General features: G+C 33.2%; 2 protein-coding genes across 10 annotated transcripts in view; one reads left to right on the top strand and one right to left on the bottom strand.

The window, feature by feature from the left end:
• LOC141460039 (extracellular serine/threonine protein CG31145) overlaps positions 1–20,653 on the bottom strand; it is a 284,669-nt gene that overhangs the window by 113,712 nt on the left and 150,304 nt on the right. The window contains exons 1-2 of one of the 8 annotated variants that reach the window (XM_074139658.1): positions 12,938–13,035; positions 9,732–9,848 (exon numbers count right to left, since the gene is read on the bottom strand). The exons of 6 other annotated variants lie outside the window; for them this stretch is intronic. In XM_074139658.1, the coding sequence (XP_073995759.1) occupies positions 9,732–9,802 (71 nt within the window). In that variant the 5' untranslated portion in view covers positions 9,803–9,848; positions 12,938–13,035. Of the gene's footprint in view, positions 1–9,731; positions 9,849–12,937; positions 13,036–20,653 lie in introns of those variants that run through there. One more of the 8 variants, XM_074139651.1, reaches the window with a different exon arrangement.
• On the top strand, positions 706–8,604 carry LOC141460050 (uncharacterized). Of its 2 annotated transcripts, none has more exons than XM_074139687.1 (2): positions 706–1,829; positions 7,828–8,588. In XM_074139687.1, exon 1 carries the CDS (start codon positions 822–824, stop codon positions 1,779–1,781), a length of 960 nt encoding a protein of 319 aa, XP_073995788.1. In that variant the 5' UTR covers positions 706–821; the 3' UTR covers positions 1,782–1,829; positions 7,828–8,588. The 2 variants fall into 2 exon arrangements, 1 of the variants encoding a protein (XP_073995788.1); XR_012461690.1 differs by lacking the exon at positions 706–1,829 and adding an exon at positions 7,070–7,744 and having other exon boundaries at positions 7,828–8,604.

Below are 20,653 nucleotides of genomic sequence, written 5' to 3'. Positions count from 1 at the left end.
TTAATGATTTTATGTTTATAAAAAATAGGTACTGTTATTTCTAAAACTGCCAATTATTTCTTTGTCACAGTATAAATTAAAAAATAAAAATGAGTAGAACAATACACGATTTTATTATTCTACAAAATTCATAAGTTAATTGAAAAACTTCCTTTTCATCTGAATTTTGATTAAATAAAAAAAAAAAATTAATCATTGTCAATTAAAACCGTAATCTTTATTCACAATGGAAAAATCTGCATGATTTTATGAGTTTTTGCTTAAGAATAATAAAAGAATCTACTTAAATTCACATCGTTTTCTTAATTCAAAGGAGCTGGGTAATAGGAATGGATGGACCAGGTCGGCAATCTGCTCTTTTTCTCAATCTTAAGTCATTATTTGCTCTAATAATGGCTGCCCATCTAGAAATCTAACAAAAACCTTTTTGCATGACTCGTTAACATCATTATTTTTCTACAGTAATTTTTCACAACTTAGTGACTAGTTCAATGAAAAAGAATGTATGGTTTAGTTTAAATTTTCAGCACCCTGCGGGTTCCCGTTTTTGCCATATTTTGTTCACACACAAACCACTTTACAAAACCACTTTTTTCCCGCTCAACAACAGCTCAAAATGGATATTTCCGGTGTAAAATCAAAATCGAAAATTTAACATGATTGCCATACTTCCTTTTCACCTAATTAGTAAAAATAAAAAACATATGGTTTTATCTAATTGTTGATATATTAACTTCACTTAGAAATGTTTTAAATATTTTAGCAAATCATATAAATGTATGGGATAAAATTATTTTTGTGCATTCATCAAGTGTGAGATTATGATACGTGGTTCTACAGTTGAAATTAACTGCAGTAAACGCGCTGTAACAATAATAATTGTGATAGTCTGCGTTATGTTTGGATGCATCAACATCATACATGGATTAGATATCAGTGTATCGTACGAACCGGTAATTATATTAATGCCAAATATAATTTTTATTGGAGCAGGAGCAACAGTTTTGGGTATTTTATGTTTATCGTTCACGTTTATTGGCTTATATGGTTATTACGTTGAGTCCGCACACATTATAAGAGTTTACGCTTTATTGTTGTTCATTTTAACATTGTTGTTTGTAACAGCGGGCACTTTTGTGAAGAGTTATCAACAAAATTTTAAAGAAAATTTTGTGAAAAATATTAAAAATGCTTTTGAAAATTATGGGACAGATTATAAATATAGGAAAGCTGTAAATACTTTACAGTATATTACAGCCTGTTGTGGCTTCCATGGGCCAAAACATTGGGCTAATCATGTAACTCTCCCAAGAACTTGTTGCCCAGTCGAACATAACATGTTTCTAATGTGCACAAAAGAGACCATGTACAAAACTGGATGTAAAACTCAATCAATCAAACATTTTGAGTTGGTATTGATGCCGATGTGGGTAAATTATTTTGTGGCTGCATTATTTTCAACATTATTTGCCATTTTTACGATTTGCAGTACATTAAAAAATTGTAAAATTCGAAAACCAATCATTTTGCCCACCATTATAATACCGATTGGTTCAGCTTCCCAGCCATCATCAATGAGTTCATTGTCCGAAGAGTCACCCATTGCACTACCTACGACGAACCGGACTGACCAATCGCAGAGACCTACCTCGAGAGGCATAAGTTCCTTGAGAGATACCTTTTACAGGTTTACATCATTTCGAAAAACTGAAACGAGTGAAACATCATTTACACAGGAGGATAACGGTGAATATGCATCGTCAAGTACAAAACCCCAATAATGGATCCTGATCCCAGATCATCTACAATGTATAGAGCGAAATAATTAGGTAAGCCTGTGTACAACCATGTAATAAACTTTGTTTAACTTTATTTGCTTCACTTTTATTTCAGGCCTCCAAAAAAATAAAATAATAATAATAATTATTATTATTACTATTATATTAATAATAATCAGCTGTCGAGGTCTTGTTAATTTTAACAATCGCTTTTAAGTGGAGTGGATAATTACCTAAGAACAACACCCGAATGTTACGACGTAATTAATTCTATTGACGGCTCTTAGGGCTGTTATAGCCGAAAGGGATGAAAGAGGAGAATACCTTCAAGAGGAAGAGAATCAAAAAGGCCATCCCCTCGTACAGATTCTCTTTAAGGAGGGGATGAAGCTATCACTACTCCTTCCTTACCACAAATCTCAGAGCTATTGGCCGCGAATAATGTAGACAACAAGAATACACGTTACAAGGAAGAGAAGTTGAACAAACTAGAACGCTATTCAAGAAGAACCGTGTTTGATAAAAGCCTACTGCATACCAGGCAAGAATGAGACTAGATTCCATCCAAAACAGTTGCAACTTCGCTAACAAATCAACTACATAATTCATTCTTCAACAATCTACCATTCATTTTATTATCTGTTTAGTAATAAACCGAGAGGGCTTTCTGAATGTTCATTCCTCAAGAACCTAACAACACACTAACAGTTGCCAAAGCAGGACAATATACAGAGAAGTGAAGACCAATTCCTTCCTAAAGATTATAGGGATTGGTGCTGGTAGCAGCTGGATAAAGATAAGTTGAAAAAACCAGAAGAACGGAATTTAAAGTTGAAAAAAAAATGTTTAATTTTGGCGTCAAGTTTTGATTATAAAGCTATCGTGAGTTTAGTTTCCTGGCAAAGAAGCAAGATCTGGAAAGAAGAAAGATGTCTGTGGTACACTAATCTAGGTTTTTAACACTACCGTTTAATTTCCGTGAGATCATGAACCCTGAACTTCACGAATGAAAAGTCATATTCAAGTAGCGGAAATGAATTTCTGAAAATGTTTTTAGTAGATTAGATTAGGGCGGCCTCAAGGCCTACGCCCCTGCGACCCCTTTGGATCTATTGTGGCTCCCCTCACTCTAAAGTTCGCCCTCTAGACTCGCCCTTTTAATCAGACTCTTAATTCTGGAGAGCGACTCTTGGGTAAAGCTCTCAAGGCCTTGGTTTTTCCTCCCCCGTGGAGTAACATCCTTAGCCACACGAGCCCCTCACACTGACACAACACGTGCAGTGCTGTTTCCTCCTCTTCCTGATAGAACCTACAGAGGCTATCATCTGCCTTGTTTTTAGTAAAAACCAAGAAGGCGAGAGTTAGGAGATGAAAATATATCACTGTATGAACAGGATATGATGCTCAAACACATGAAGTCATAAAATTGAAGTTTGTTGATAAAAAAAAAACAAGGTTTTTAATACCAAATGGTGGCTCTTTAACCGGGCGACCCAGACTTTTAGCAGTAAAAGGAAGTAAAACAAAAATTATATTATAAATAATAATAAAAAAGGAAGCGGAGGGATAGATATATTATTATATTTTGTTTCTTCGTTAGCCTTACAAAAACAGTTGGGTAATCAAGTATGACATCTAAATAAATTACTAATACAGTAATGAAAATTTTATGACTAAATAATTATCCTGACCAATACAAACTTTACCTGAGCGAGAGAAGACCGACTGGACAGTTGGTAAGTAATGGAAAATAATAATGATAATAATAATAACAATAGAGAATAATAATATAGAAGAACTTAACTGAATGAGGAAGTTTAATGTATCGTACATTTAGATACTGTAATAATTTGATTAGATAATGGACCCTTAATAGGGAAACTTCCTGTCTTATTAAAAACAAAATAAGTAAGGTTCTTTAGAAATAACTGGAACACATAATTCTGCTGAGGAGTTTCAACTAGAAGTTAAATGGAATATCCGCTACTTCGTTTCCAGCAATAGGTCGGAATATTGTTTCTATTTTACCCTAGATTAAAACTAGCCGCACTAGTATGGCTAGTTATTTATTTATTTACTTTTATTGGAGGTCCCAATTATATGTCAGAAAAAATGGTTTTTCCAAAGTGGTGTGTGAGTGTGAGACTCCTGTATTCATGGTAACGCGAAAAAGGAAACAATTCGATAGCAATTTTCTTTTTTAAGGTTTCCTATAAACTTGCTACACTAATTTTCATTATATTTAAATCTATAACTTTCGTTTTGAAACATTCTTTGTGAAAAAATTCAATTAAAACATCCTGGAGTGTCTTCCTCAAAAATGCAATAAAATTTCCTGTTTAATCGCACCTCTCTGCCTAGGCATTATCCTTGTCTAGGCTTGGGGAACCTGGCTACCAGAACTGCACAGAAGGCAGAGGCTACATCCAGTTTTTTTATGCTATAACACCCAGAAATAGTTGCACGCTAATGATATCCAAAAAATTACAATTACAATTACACCGCAAGAAAAATTCTCAACATTACAAAACTGTGTGTAATTCTGTAATAAAAAAAAAAAAAAAAAAATAGCCTGGTTGATGATGTTACTTTATCTTGTTAGAAATATTACAATTAATCCATGGATTTTCTCTGCCGTCTTTAGGAATTTTTTTTATTAAATTCAGTTCAAGTATGAAACCATGGAAAACACTAAATCATTGTGACACTGTAATTTTCTTCCAAAGAGAAAAATTTCTTACATTTTTCTATTTAATTTTCTCTACAATGGAAGTGAAATGCCTGGATATACGATATTATGGCAGGTCTCGTGTGATATGGAGTTTTAATTTAGCTTATTCTTATATTTTCATGGAAATAGTTTCACCCCAAAAGTTTCACTAAATTGGAAAAATAATAACAAAAACATAATTTACCAATAAAAATATCTCAAGAAAAAGTAACACAGAATCCAACATCCACTAATTCCTGTTGTTTTTTTTTTTTTGAGCTTAAGTCACTCTGCTTAAAAATCTCATACTGATATATTTTAAGGGGATGTCGCTGGACAGTAGAACGTGCTTCTGACACGTTTAAGTTCCGATTATCAGCCGAACACTTTTAAAGTCATAAAATCTAACTTGATAAGAATTACTAAAAACCAATGGCAGCCCAAGACTGCAAATGTTTCGGAGACTTTTGAGAGAAAACATTGAGGGAATTGATCGGGACCATTCCGATTTCATATTATGTGTAGCTCACATTCTGGGAAGATGGTCCACTTTCAACCATAAGTCATGCATGAATTACGAGATGAATCTAATGCAAACTAAAGCGATAACCATTTAAAATAATTCTGCAGTTTAAGGCAATTAGACCAGAAGCACTTCAGTTTCACCTTAAATCACGCCATATTAATATACGTAAAGGGATTAATACAACTTTTTACTCTTAATCACAGCAACCGTCTAAAAGTAAAATGCAAATTTAGTTTTTAATTCCATGCGTTCTCCGTTCTTGATCTATGCACATACAATCGATCACATATTACAACAATAAAGGAAAATTAAAATAAAAAATTGCTTCGTCATTCCGAGATAAAATCTTACAAGCTTTTAGTAATGATGTCATCGACCAAAGTACGTCCGCTAATGGTTCGTAGAGTTTTATTAAAAGGGAAGTTTGAAAAATAAAAGATATTAGATAAATAAAGAGAGTAAATCGTATTAAACTAGACTCATTGCAATCCGTTTACCAGAGTGTCCCGTGGGATGAAATTACTTAAATAAAGTTCGTTACAAAGTCCTCTTACAGAAAAAAAAAAAGTTGATAAAAAAAAAAAAACTTTAAACCCTACCAAAAACCTTTACACCAAAAGTTTTTCCAACTCAATTAAAAGGAGTGGGGCGGATTAGAATGGAAAAGTGAGTGAGGGGAACAGAAAAACACCAAGAAAAGTGTCTACTAAGTGAATTTCCACTGAGGTCAGGCCGTCACCTGCTGTCGTCGCCTTCTAAATTGAATTTCTTACTTTGGAGAATCACTCGGAAATAGCAAATGCTATCATCCTTTAAATTAAGATTTAACAAATAGCTCAAGTTGGGCGGTAATTTGGGCATGAATCGCTTTTTTATTTTTATTTACACACTTACTAAAACGGTAATATAGTGCTTTACATGTGTAAATTTTGCCAACGGCCAAATCATATTGAATTGTTCTAGTCCGATCACCCAACTTAAGAAACATCGGACGTGGGTAGCACCTTGTTGGGTGACCACCTAGGAACTCCGCGTGCTTGTTGGCTCATTTGTTTACCGTCCATGACACCTAATTCAGCAGTTTAGACTTGTAAAGGCCACGTTAAGCAATAGAAAGAACCACACTTAGTGTGACTTAAACAAAACTTTCAATACAGTTTTACAAAATGCTTATATAACGTAGATCAATGATTTCCTAATAGAAATACATTTTGTTTTTTTCCAGAAAAATATATTTAAGGTAAAATAAATAAATTAAAATCTCCCACATGTGAACTTATAAAATAGCCCACAGCGTAAACATTCCGTGGGATGTTATTCCAATCTAGTTATACATACAGTCGCTAGCCTTGAGGTTGTCAAATAATTCAAATTAATTTGTTGCATAAAAATATTTAAAAACAAATAAAAAATATTACATACCTACAACAAATATGTAGAGTATCAATGTGGGTTAGGCGTTACTTTACTGTCTCCCCCGAATTAGTGTGTTTCACGAATTGGTCTGCACGAATTGAGTAACTCAAAAATGAAAAACTCGATGCACATATGATTTGATATTTCCGATCTGTGCTACCACAAACTCAATAACAAGCTTTTCGATAAAAATAAAAGTATCAATTTATTGGAATCGATTTCTCAGTTTTCTGTTATTTGCCCGCACAAAGTATTAAAGAAGCTCTGTGTGAGAGAGAGAGAAAGGTTAAGCCTTACTCTAAAGTCTCATTCAAGTAAAATTAACAACTTTATTACCTGTGTAATATTAACAGGCAGTAAATGTGTAAACTAAATTACAAAATCTGAAGAAAATCCCTGAAGCGAAAGTGCTATTTCTTTGAATTATTTTTTTTTAGCGATTTTTTTGCACAAAATAATTTCAATTTTAAATTATAAATTGTGTAAGAGAAAGTGAATTTAAGATTTTCACACCAGACTACTAATTTCTTTTTGTTTTTATAATGGAAATTTTTAGTTTTAACAAAGCTGTGATAATTATGTGAACTAGATACGACTTTAAATGCTACTTAAAACCTTTAAAAAAGGAAGTAAGACATATGGAGCCGACAATCTATTCCAAAAACCTAGAATCCTTAATTCTTTGTTAAAATATAGTAATTAATTTCTCAATTAGTTTCCTCAAACAATTTCCTTAATGAAATAAAGAAGACTCAAAGTTAACATAAAATTTGTTTCTAATAAATGGAACAAAATTCTTTATAACAAAGAGATGATAAAAATAAATAATAATAGTAATAAAAAAAATAAGCTGATAATAATAAAGATAAACGGGGAAATGAGACATGAAAGGTTTAGTAGCAGATAAACGCTGACATGACGTAGATAGCGTTATATCTGTTTACTAAAAAATATGATGGACATCCAAAGACAAAGATAACGATAATAATGGATAAAATTATCATAAAGTTTACTTATTATTAGTTCACACTAAAATTTTTATAAGTACACTTAAATAACTTAATATTGAGACGTGTTCAATAAAATTCAAAATATGGCTCTATATTAGATTTTTAATTTGCAAATTACTTGTCATACTTGGAGATTTTACGAATATGTTTAATTTCCATAGAGATCATTTAAATCGATTTTTCCTGGGAGAAAACGTTTTTAAATAAAAGTTATAGATATACATATACCCATGTGTGGGGCATCAATATAAAAGAAAAATCTCCAAATAATGAAAAATAAATTCATTTTCATGCTATTTTCTCGGTCAGCCAATTTTCTTCTTATTCAAAAAAAATTTATTTCCACATTAGTATGGTAATTATTATTTATTTATTTTCTTATTTAAGGTGTGTCAACATCTGAAGTCATTGGCGCCCGGAATTTCTTTCAGTGCACTAACGGGGCCTCTGCGCGAATGTTCTCTCATTACAGTCGACTGTCCATGAGAAGACAGTGAACTGTAAGAAGCTCGTGGAAAGAGAAAATCTAAAAGGCCTACAGCTGGATTCGAACCCGAGATCTACGCGTGGAAATCTAGTTATACTTATTAGCATTATTTATTTATAGATGACAAACCAGAAAAAAGCCTAAACAGCACCCGACCCCCATCCAGAAATGATTTTCCTAGTAAATAGTTTCAAATAATAGATCTACAGTGATTATAAAGAAGTTTTAAGAAAATATTTACAACCTTTTTCAAAGAAAATTTTGAAAAACTGGTAAAAAAAAGAGTCTTTTAAAGAAAGTAAAATGTTATTTTGGATGTCCCGATTTTGGCCAAAAATATGTTAAGCTAAAAAACATTATATTAAAATGACTGATTTAATTTGACTAACTACTATATTCTCGATTTTTGTTTGAATAATTGACACATTACGATATGAAAGCGAAAAATGAATTTATCTACAAAGTTATGAGCAGATAAATTAAAAATACATATATTACTTCATATATTTGAATAAGTCATAACCGGAACTATTTTCATATATATATATTTCACCTTTAAAGATATATTTATTCGGAGCAGAATAAGTTGAAAAGAAAATGAATGTTTTCATAAAATATAATTTATATAGGAGAGAAGAGGAGAGAGGAGAGAAATGTCGGTTGGGAGCGGTTATACATCCTTAGATAGTGTGGCCCCTTCTTCACCATAGAGAGTCTTCTTTTTTGCAACTCTTCGGTGTATTCCATTTCTAGTATATCTGGCTATGTTTCTGCTAGCACCCTGTATACTTGAGTTTGGTTGGTACTACATCTTAGGTGCTGTCTACCCGGTTACATTTTTATCTTTATTTCATTTTTTTTTTGCTTTTTCTTTTTTTCCTTTTTAAACGCTTCATTTCAAATACCACTCCTGAACCTAAGTTTTTCTTCTACTTTTTTCGTTGAGGCTTTTAACAGAACGTATTTTGTAACAGATAGCTCTTCAGTCTTCTACAAACAATCCAGTATTCGCTGAACAATGAGATAATTCCTTCATGGTACAGGTACAATATTACATTATACTGAAATAACACGTTAACAAAAAGCCCAGCCTCTCACCACACCCATAAATGTTTCTAAATCCAATTTTTGTCGGCAAAATGATTCAAATAAAAAATTTAGAGCCACGTGTAAATGACAGAGCAAATCTTAGGCCCTACTTGGAATTTTTTAGCAGTAAATTTATTCTGACCGAAATTATATATCAACCACAAAAGACCATAAATTGTTCTGAAATCATATTTGAGAGGAAAATCTAGATTAGGGATATATTCTTCAGGGATTATATTCTAGAGGGTTGGCCTTCACCATCAGAACATCTATGGTGGCACCTGAATCAATGAAATGGTGCCACCTGATGAGTTTGTTAGTGAACCTAGATTACACACGGAGAAATGAAACAAGAAATTTATCCAGGGGCAAAAAAATGTCCACGATTGGTTCTGCAGCGTAAGAGTAAAAAAGGTAAATCTCTTAAACAGCTAAACCCGGAAACCGGCGCCTTAATGCCCAGTTTAGCGAATGGAAAACTAGGTCAAATCACAGTCATTAGTCCACAGAATGAAGCGATAACAACTTCTTGAGCCGGGCGGTAGAGATATATGTTGCCCATGTGCTTATAAATATAAGTTTTCCACAGATTATGCCTGGCTTAAGCGTAGCAACTTGTGGCAAATTTAGTATATATAAATACATTAAATTATATAAATATTTACAAAATTTAAAATATTTAACGTAATAAATGGATCACTTCCTCTTAATTTACCAAATAAGAGAAGATGCTGCAATAGTGTAGATTTCTGACTGGGAGTTTTCATTTGAATAATCCTTTTTCATCTCCTCATGGTTCTGAAAATTCGGTTGTTTTCGCAAGCCTATGAGCCTATGAACAAAAAAATACCAAAAACTAATAATCGTAGGAAGCTGAAAATGTGTATTTATCAAATTTTAATTCACTTAGACTCTTCCAGAAGAGATTAAAATCTGATAAACCGGAAGTACCCTAAACCTTATTAATTTTTTATTTTTAGAAGATTTTCTCAAAAACAGCTACCTCCTTTCCTTAAACTTTATTTGAATTGATTTATTTGATTTTTTCCCCCCTCGTAAAATATTTACTTAAGAGACATCTTAAGAGTTAAGAGAAGATAGGCTTCCCTCTACACTATTTCAGTAAAATGTACGGTCCTGTGTTATATAAATTATCATGGAGTACAGCTAAAATTTCCGATTCAAAGAAAATTCCAATAGTATCGCCAGTGGAAACTCTAAAGAGAAAAACTTCACAATCGCAATAGGTCCTCTTACGAGAGATAACTAGAAGTAGAAAAAAAAAGAGGAAATGGCACCGCTGAAAATTGACGTGAAGAAAATCCTGTTCTGAAATAAATATTTAAATAGTTCCTTAGTTTTCCAAGGGGTAACAGTTGCAGGAAATGCGAAGAAGTAACTTCAGATGACACATAAGAGAACAAGAAAACCAACCCAGCCTACCGGCAAGTTAAAGAAACCCTGCTAGCCACAAATGGGATTTCTGTGGCGATGATAGTGGGTGGCAGTGGATAGGACGTTGATCTTGTGAATGGGATGATGGTAAAGTCAGGAGGAATGGGATGTATAGACTCAACCGCCACTTCTCTCCCCCAACACACAAAGACACACACACACACACACACATGACTCTGACGACCGTGATGTTGGAGAGTAACAGGTGGTATCCAGTGTGGTCGATACAGCACGAGGTGACGTGTGCTGTTTGCTACCCTCCAGTTGAAGGGTCATCCCACCACTTAACATCCCTCTCTACCTTCTTCCTCTTCTTCTTCGGACATCCTCCAACATTTACCCCCTTTGTATACTTCTATGAAGAAATTGTATTTATCTGATAAAGATCTTTTCTCACTTTTTTTCTTTTTTCATTTTTCTCTCTTCTTGAAGTCGTTCCATTCATCGCTTTATTTTCTAATAAGAAACTTTCTACAAAGGACGACTTTAACATACTTCCGTTCTGGGAAATCCTTAGTCTCTTTATTCTCTTATTACCTCATTACTTCATTACTGTACATCTTTCAGCATCTCTTTTTTTTTTTCTACGGCATTCTAGCAAAATATTTAAATCTAAATAATATATTTAATTTGGAATTCAGAATTCGTACCAAAAAGACAGTTGCTTTTAATATTTTACATGTTCACAATAATGACACTTTTAAAGGAAGCATGACGTAACAGCTCCCCAAGAATTAAATGACACGTTGTTTTACGGCCAATCTAAAAAAAAAGACAAAAAAAAGGCATTTCATACTCTTGAAAGTTATACACATATTAGAGCTTTAAAATATAACAAAATGTCACTTTATAAAAGGGTTTAACTTCTCCCTCGTTAAAAACAACTCCGCTTAAATAAAGTTTTCTAAAATACATAAAAAAGTTTCAAATAAAAGTAACTGATCGATGACATAGGGAAGGGATCAGCTCAAGATGAAAGCGCAGCCAGCCAACTTTAACTACGTTAACTGCGGTAAGAGGTAAAACACTTTTTTTGGACTCCAGTGCTCTCAAAATAAGATTTTTCCGGTGGGAAAAAAACTCTACAACGAAATGCGATCACAATCTTCTCCTTACCAAATAGTAGGAGAAAGTAAAAAAAAAAAAGGAAGAGAAAGTGTAAGTAATGAAGAAAGCAATGACGACGTAATAGTAGAAATCATGATTGCTGAAGTTTAAACAGAATCCTTATAATATGCCCTACACAGAACGGCTGATTTAACAAAACTGGGTACATCTTACTGTACTGTAGAAACTGTGGTAGATATTTCCAATAAATCTAACCCAGTACACGGCGTCACATACTCCACCAAGAACTCACCGATAAACAGAGAGTGATAGAGACAGAGATGGAGCGAGTGAGTAAGAGAGAGAGATATACTAAATCTTATTCCAATACGGTACGTTCTGCGCGCTGGGTTATGTAACATCCGGCCACCCTACTCTGGCGAACAGCCCTAGAAACACATACTAAAAGAGTAAGACAGGAGAGGCGGCAGCTACCAATATCCCGCATACCTCACGTATCCCCCCAACTATGCTGTCACGTCTTGGATAGGAAACTGTTGTGTTTCGGATTTTTGTAGTCTAGTTATATATAGTGTATACTTACTGTAACAGATTGAGTGCGCGTGTATTACTCTCTACACGTTAAATTACCAATTAGGTATCGTGTACAGAGGCGGAAGAATCACATACTTCTTTATTGACATTTTTTTTCTAACAAAAGTAGATGCACGCAGGATTCGGAATGCGTGAATTTTAAAATACTTTTTAACTTTAATTAAGCCTTTAACAACCGCACATAAAACAAATAAATTAGATCAGGAGTCAATAAAGCGGCACCGGTTGCCTGAAAGATAACAAAGAACAATCTTAACTATCATAATGAGTGAACTAACTCAGTCTATTTTAATTAAAATCTCTATTATAGTTCCGCAACAGATCATGTAACCATTAATAAATTGTTTCCGGTGAATTCTCAAAATCGGAAATCTACTAGATTTAAAATACGCAGAGCGAATTCATTATGGAATTACAATTAATATTTTTAAATAACCCACATAAACACAGATATTGTCTAAATAACAATTAACAATGATAATCATGCGGGTCATATAATTATGAATCGTTATAGTATTAATATTATACAATTTGCATCCATCTGGGCTGATCTGCAGTATTCAATATGAAATCTAGGCGCAACCATATACGTGCCTATGTAGCAAATATTGTATGCATGTGGTCAATACATTGGTATACAAGTTTGTATTGTATAATATAGACACATTAACATGCTGAGCACATTCACCTTCCAGCTGGTAGCATAATCTGCCAATAGCGATTCTCCAGATGTAAACAGTAAACCGTTAGTTAGAATTTGAATGAAGGAAAAAACTATTTTGTAATTACTATTATTATATTTACCAAATGATATGGTTAATGGGGCATATTGTGACATTGCCGTGGACAGCAGACGTCCTTAACTCGAATGGGGAAGCATTGAAGAAGAAGAAGAAGATCTGTTATCGTTCACAAGAGGGCTCACGAAGGGTTGATTGGAGTCAGCCTAATTGTGCGAGCACATGGGTCCCGTTGGTGTAACTAAAATGATAAGAAATATTTATGTTTCTTGTAAATTTCTTTTAAAAGATATTTTGTACAGATAAACACACATTTTTTGTAATTCAAAAATATTAACTTCCAATTGAAAATTAAACTTTTTTGAAAATATGAATGTGTACAAAAAAACATGGTTACTGCAATAACATGGTTTCTGTTGAAGTTACTTTTCTAAATTGAATTTCCCACGAATAATGAATTTTTAAAACGCCAAGAAATTTTCTTCAACACTTTTTCCTACAACTTTTCCATATTCATAAAGTTCAGAGCTACCCACTTTTCCTCACCACATTAATAATTTCTTATTTTATCATTGTTTAATGGCCGAGTAAACAAAAGCATTAAACTTGAGAGGAAAATCAACAATATTATAATCTAAGTAGAGGCAGTAAACAAGAGAGAAAGATCTACTACAAAAATAGTATTTTCGTGATGTAATATTCATTTTGGCAACCTTAATTACAGATTAATTCATAGTTTACATTTAACTTTGTTACATTGTGTCCATTATATAAACACAGTAAAGCGTTTAAATTTATTAACCGGAGAGGTTAATGCTTCAGGCATTATTTATAGAGGGTGGACTTAGGAGATGTAGTAAGGGATGGCTGGCTACTTTGTAAAGGGTAGAAGTTACTCTTAAGTATTCTCAGACGGCTGCCCTAAGCGCCAGATCGAAGATCGTCAATGAATGCAGAGAACTGGAGACTCTGTTATACTACAACTTAGCGTGAAACTAAGTTTAGGGCCATATTTTGATTTTTTTGCTCTACGTCCTACCAAAAAATAGATATCGTAGACGGTGGTGACTAATAAACATACTTAAATATAAATTTCTATATTAACCTCGTCGTCTGGGTGTACATAATTTTTTTTTTTTAGTGATGCTGGAAAATTTTTATAAAACATTTCCACACTAAGGCTAAGTTTAGAATGGTTCCTGTTTGTAGGTCATCCAATAAGAAATTAGCAAAAAAAAAAAAAACATTTAAAAGGATGACTGAATTTGATTTTTTTAAAAAAAAGCCTTTAAAAAACTGTTTATATATCTAAATTTAGAAAACATGTCGATGCTATTTCAGTTTCCTAACAGCGTGAAACTCTTTAGAATGCTTGAGTTTTTTCCACACTTTATTTCGTCTTTTTAAACTATCAAAAAAGAAAATTAATGAAAAACAAAATTAAAACAATCCTCATTAGCTGTATTTATTTATTTTTTTAAAACTTTTTCTTATCTTTTCATCTTGATTGCGACATTTTCATCAAAGAGAAATTATCATAAGAAGTTGATTAACAATTTTAATGAAGGTCTGGTTTAATTAAAGAAGACTTTTTAAATTTTTTTTGTTCCCTTGTGGTTAAAAACATGGCTTGGAAAGTGTATCAGAGTTTACACTAAAATACTTCATATTTAAGGCAGTTGCTGCTAAACTATCTAAATCTAAAACTAAGCTCCTCCTTCTGGTTCACAATTAATTATCGGCACTCACGAAAACCACTAGATTTTTTATATAGTATTTTAATTTACCACGGTAGCCGAGCGGTTAGAGGCGAGACCTGCGAAGCTAATTATTTAATGTGGTACTGGGTTTAATTCCCGGTCTTAGGCCTTGGATTTTATTTAATGGTTAATAAAAGAAATTTACAGTAAAGTATGTTTGCTAGTCGCCTCCGTCCACGACACCTAAATTGGTAGTTGGACGTTAAGCCCCGCTTGAAAAATAGACGATTACTTTACTTACTTAATTTACAAAACCTTCCTATAAAACTCAAATCTTTAAATAGTGTTTCCGTTAAATAGATTCCTGAACTTCGAAAACCCTATCTCTATTTCTTTTACAATTCTTTTTATTATAACAATAAAAGAGAGCATAAAATATTAGTTTTTTCTTTTATTAATTTAATTTTTTTATTATTGAAATTATAATTGTTAGTACGTGCTACGTCATCTATGTTTTTCTGCAAAAACTAGAAGGACGAGTTCTCTTTGTCAGAACAAAAGAGAGAAAAATTGAAATAAATAAAGAAGTAAAAGTTCAATGCCTGGTGTACGGCCATATCAACTACTCTTGTCACGTGGCGTCTGTCAATTATAAAACAAACCAAATTAAAAATAGAATTTCAGTATTGCTTTACAGATTGGGTAAAGTCCCAGAAACACTTTGAATTATTTTCTATAAATACAATTTCTTTAACACATGTTCATTTCCAATCTGCCATTCAAAAAAAATTAAAATAAATTGTGCTGCATTGTTTTTATTTGAACTCATTCAAATGGTGAGTGATTCATTCACACAAAAGGTAGGAAGATTATTGCCAATTTCATTCATGGCTTCTTATTTATTTATTAAGAGTAGCTAAAGAGCTAAGACGGAAGATATACCAATCTTTAATGTTACAAAATATCTGCACTAAATTTAGTACAGTGGTCGCCAAACAGTCGATCGCGAGCTACCGGTAGCTCGCGGGGTAATTTTGGGTAGCTCACGGCCACGCTCGGGTTGGCAACCCTGAGTTGCTTGTGGAAATTCTTTCAGACATAAGACAACAATTCGAACAACGATTCCAAGATTTTAAAAGCATATTGATTGTGGCACAATTCGTCAACTCTCCATTTGTAGAGATCGATGCAGAAGATTAATCAGCTTGTGTTGTAAAACATTTCGGTGGAGATCAGGCTGCAGTTGAAATGGAATTTGTCGATTTTCAAAATGATCTGTCTCTAAGAACCCTTTCTATCACTGGAAATATTTGGCCTCTAGTCCCCAAAGAAAAATATCCAATTGTAATTCAAGTTGCATTGAGGTTGAAAGCTATGTTCAGCTCTAACCTACTTGTGTGAAGCATCTTTTTCAAGTATGAAGTTCATAAAAAGCAAATATAGAAACAGACTGACCGATGAACATTTGGACAACTGCATCAGAATGGCTGCTACAACATACTCTCCAAACTTCAAGAAAATACTTGATGGCCAAAAACAGTTCCACCCCTTCTCATTGATGTGCATTTTAATTTTTTGTTACACTTACTGTCAGATATGTAGATTTTAATACTAGAAATGTATGTTTGTAGGCAATAAACGTGTGTTAATTCCATTTTGCGTACTTTCTTTCGTCCAGTATTCCTTGGAAGCTCACTAGAAGATTTATAAATGCTATGCTAGCTCACACGCTCAAAAGTTTAGCGACCACTGATTTAGTATAATAGTGATGACACCATCCTTACTTAGCGATTGCAGAAAAGTATATTTCCGGGAAAAAAAACACTAGAAATCGCTTATTTGATACCATCAAGATACTCCCTTTAATTTAAAGTAAGAGGATGTAAAAATTATGATGTACGTATTACTTTTTTTTTTCTTTGACGGGCCTGATTTTTAAATGAATGTAATAAATTTGAATGCACCAACAGCAAAATGCATTACGAAAATTTACAACAAAGCTAGATAATAAACATCTGGTAGAAAGTTAGAATCTTTTCTGGCCTCTTGTGAACTCAAAGCAAGCGTAATAAAACGGTTCTGTTACATGTCGATCTAGTGGAATCCTGACCAACTAACTTTACCCAGTAGACCCCGTCCCTCATAGAAGCAATGTCTCAAAATAATCTTTCACTAACCAAGGTAGGGGATAACATCTTAAGTGTACATAAACAATATCCGCTCTCCTATCCCCCAGTCAATTTATTTCCCCAAAACATTTCCTGTTGTCAACTAAACGATAGTATGTCTTTTAAAGTTTTCATATTTTAGTTGTCGTATTGTGATTCATTTTATTTTTTTTTAAAGCATAATTTAGAATTTCCGTAACTATTTCTAGAACGAATGGGTATTCGTATTAAGATGTACTGCCATTGTGCATTTTTTTTTTCATTTTTTTGGTTTAGGGTGTACGTGAAAGGGCACTACAACTGAATAGCCAAAATAAAACGGTTATTTTCGAGAAACTTTCGAAACAGTAAATTTGTTATGACCGTAATGCTATCTTAACTTAATAATAGAAATTAAGTATTATCTAAGTAATCCATAAATAAAAGTAATAATTAATTATCTAAAAATAAATAAATAAATAATATAATTAATGGTTAATGATGGACAATACTGAGAGAGAGAAGGCAGACTGAGAAAAAGAGAGAGAGAGGGAGCAAACACGCCACCCTGTTGCTGCTGCTCCTGGTGGCATGTGCATGCATTAAAATGCCATAACCTCCAATAGTGTTATACACGTTAATGTAACATGTATGTTGTGAACGGTTACTGTGGATGATTAATCAATGTTAATCTGTACTGGCTAAATTTAAACCATGTAATGAGATATATATACAGGTATAATTCAGGAAGGCCACTAAAATGTATTTGCCACATACATAATGTATTACTTTTCAAATCAGCGTGTGTCATTTCGTAAATGTGTAATTTATTACAGAATATTATTTATGAAAAAATGTGAATTCACATTTTTCTCATAACCTTCTTCCCAGAAAAAACAGAAGTATTGTAATCGTGCAAATTTTAATTTTTTTTTTTTTTTAAATATTAACCTTAAAAACCCTTTTTGAGGTACTTCTAACCAAGAGAAAGTGTTATTTAAAAATTAGTGTGTATATCCGCCATAACACAAAAGCAGTAAATAGCAGGAGATCAGGGCGACATTAAAGCGGAGGCTACAATAACATTTTTACTAAACTTGCGAGAGTATTTTTTTCAAACTTACAGAATGGATGTTTTCGTTTTTTCTGTAAATTTTCTCAAAAAGGTCACCAGACCTTTAGATTTACTGCAAAACCCAGGTTATAGTTTGATTTTAGCCCCACCCTAGATATGAATGTTCCGAGCCCATTAAATATTTTGCAACAACCTAATCGAGTCAAATCGTCCATCTGCTCCATGACCGGCATTACCCAGGTACCCAGAATAAGTTGAGCATAGAACAGTGTAATTTTTGTACTTGTATAACTTGAACTTTCTTCTGACAATACCACTGCTTGGGGCATTCTGTTCTGATGAAACTTTTTATTCAAATATTTCCCATCTTGAAGAAGTAAAGATCAAAACAAGAGCAGGAGACTACCCAAATGGCAGGAGCCCTCAGACAGTCGATTCAATTATTCTCTTTGTTCAGTGTACAGCTTCAGGTACCCCACTGGAAGAGTAGATCAAGGACAGGCCAAAATTAATAGAAGCAATAATAACATTAAAAGCAAACTAGCCATTGAATCGCATAAAAAGTTTGGTAATTGGCAAGTTAAACTATGTTCAATTCTGTGTTCTAGTCGTACAAACTCATTATTTCCTAGGGAAGGGTGCCCTTTCTAAGATGGATTGGCTGTACTCCTTTCTTCAGCACTTCATTTACTTCTCAGTGAATGATTCAACTAGCTAGGAAAGGTGTTTCTGAGAGCTATACCACTGATAAAGATCTTTTCTCTAACAGTGGAGGAACGCTCATCATCTTTTTTTTCCTAACCAGTTTGACGTCATGGTCTCTAATGGAGTCTTAACACTTCCAATAGTTAGTAAATGTGAGGAGAAATTAGATTTTTTTTATATACTCTTAACAAATCAATAACCATTTTGTAGGAAATTTTCCGCTATTATGACCTATAAATATACACAGTTTATCGTATTTGGAGTATTATAAAATCTTTAAATTATTATATTTATCTTTTTGAAACAGAACTGCAGAATGTTATGAATCATCGAGATGGTTGGGTTTGAGAATGTTAGAGAGAAAATAATGGTCAGAAAACTGCCAGCAGGATGTTAAAAGAAGACTGACTCAGTCGTCTTATAAGAGATTCAGTCCCGACTAAAAATCTATCAAATCTCTTAACAACAATTAAATCATACTAACTGAGCAAGTAGTGTCAAAAAACAATTAAAATATCACCAAATAAAATATGACTATCTAATAAAGGGCAGATCAACTACAAAACTAAGAGGGAGTCCAATTATCATTTGTTACTGCTGCTGCTAGAGTGCGTTAGAGTGAATTATGACTGTGCCATTCCTTCTCTCTGTTTTATTCTATCTGATTGTGGTATAGCAATATTAAAAAAATATATATATTGTATAGCAGATCGCGCTATCAACAATACTTGTAGCTCTAGGGTGATTTATGAGACTATCTAATCGGGAATAAAGCGGATGTATGCAAGACTAATTTTTTATTGACTTGTTTGGATAACTTCCGTCACATTTAGTTTTCATTTTTACTTTCAATTTTTTTTTTTTTTTTTTTTTTTTAATAATTGCAGGTAACAGAAGGCAGTATTGCGAAAGTAACAAATTTTAGGAATTAAATAAGTGTTATTTGATCTTATAAATTAGACAAAATATTATGAAGTCATACTACTCGTATATTATTAAAGTTCTCAAGGCTTGAACTCATACTTTGCTTTTATTCAGTACACTACCGGCTTTCGGACAGTGATATTTCGCTTTATTGAGCTGTAAGAAGCTCCTCCTAGAGGAAGAGAAAAACAAACGGCCAACAGCTGGATGCGAACCAGGGGATGCATATCAAAAGTGTGAATTTTCCAAAAGTTGTTTTATTGGTTTTTCACGATTTTTTTTTTCGGAAAACCACTCAAGATGATTTCTTTAAATAATAGGGCAGGGATTAGCTCAGTGGTTAGAGTATACTGGAGTTCGAATTCACAGCTGCTGTCCATTACATTTAGCCGGAAGCCGACAGTGCACTGATATGAGCTGCGGGCGCCAAGGACCTCAGATGTTAAGTTACAAAATAATAATAATAATAATATAATTATAAATAATAAATATTAGTATCGGGAACCGCACAAATATTTAGTAATAATGCCGAGTTTGTAAAAAAAAACCTTAGAATTGGAATAAAAAGAAGCATTGAGGGTGTTTCTCACTGTCTATTTCTGCAGTAATTAGTAAAGAAAAAGATATAAGGTGTTAAAATTGGTGCCCCATCACATTCCAAAAATTGGTGCCACCAATCCACTAATTGCACTGGTGGAAGTAATAACATCCCATTGGCTGAAAGCTGTCTCTCTAGAACGCTTTCCAGCTATTGCTTCCCAACGGGTCGTCCAAACACTGGCTCCCATTGTCTGTCTACATCGTTTATCTTTACGGGTCACCTTTAATTAAAACTATACTTTTCTTACTAACTACCAATGGGACTTAGTGTTCCCGATCTTGTTTTGACTTCACTGAACCCAATTCATTTGTTCTTTTATGGTACAAAGCTCTCTAACCTAATTGTAAAGAGTAAAACACTGTTTATTTACTTTCTTATAGATTTATGGCAGAGCACAGCAACATCTGTGTATGTAACTAAAATCTGTGCCATCTGCCTTTTAATTAAATATGATGTTTTTAAAGAACTTTTGTCCAATTAATTAAATACTGTAGCACTAATTATTTTCTTCAACTTTTAATGAACAAATAATAATTTGTGTACGAACATCGGCACGATAAAGTACAGGTAGTGAGGCCAGTGCTTATGTTTCGCTGTTACTGCCAAAACTTTCAAGAAAACAAATTTT

The sequence above is a fragment of the Rhodnius prolixus genome, unplaced genomic scaffold, assembly GCF_049639745.1.
Source record: "Rhodnius prolixus isolate KJV_2025 unplaced genomic scaffold, Rpr scaffold_6, whole genome shotgun sequence".
NCBI classification, from domain to species: Eukaryota; Metazoa; Arthropoda; class Insecta; order Hemiptera; family Reduviidae; genus Rhodnius; species Rhodnius prolixus.
Note: the sequence above shows the minus strand (reverse complement) of the source record. Positions and strands in the feature narration are given on the sequence as shown.

Excerpts from the sequence above, each read along its gene's own strand:
- LOC141460050 (XM_074139687.1), top strand. The coding sequence starts at position 822 with ATGATACGTGGTTCTACAGTTGAAATTAACTGCAGTAAACGCGCTGTA.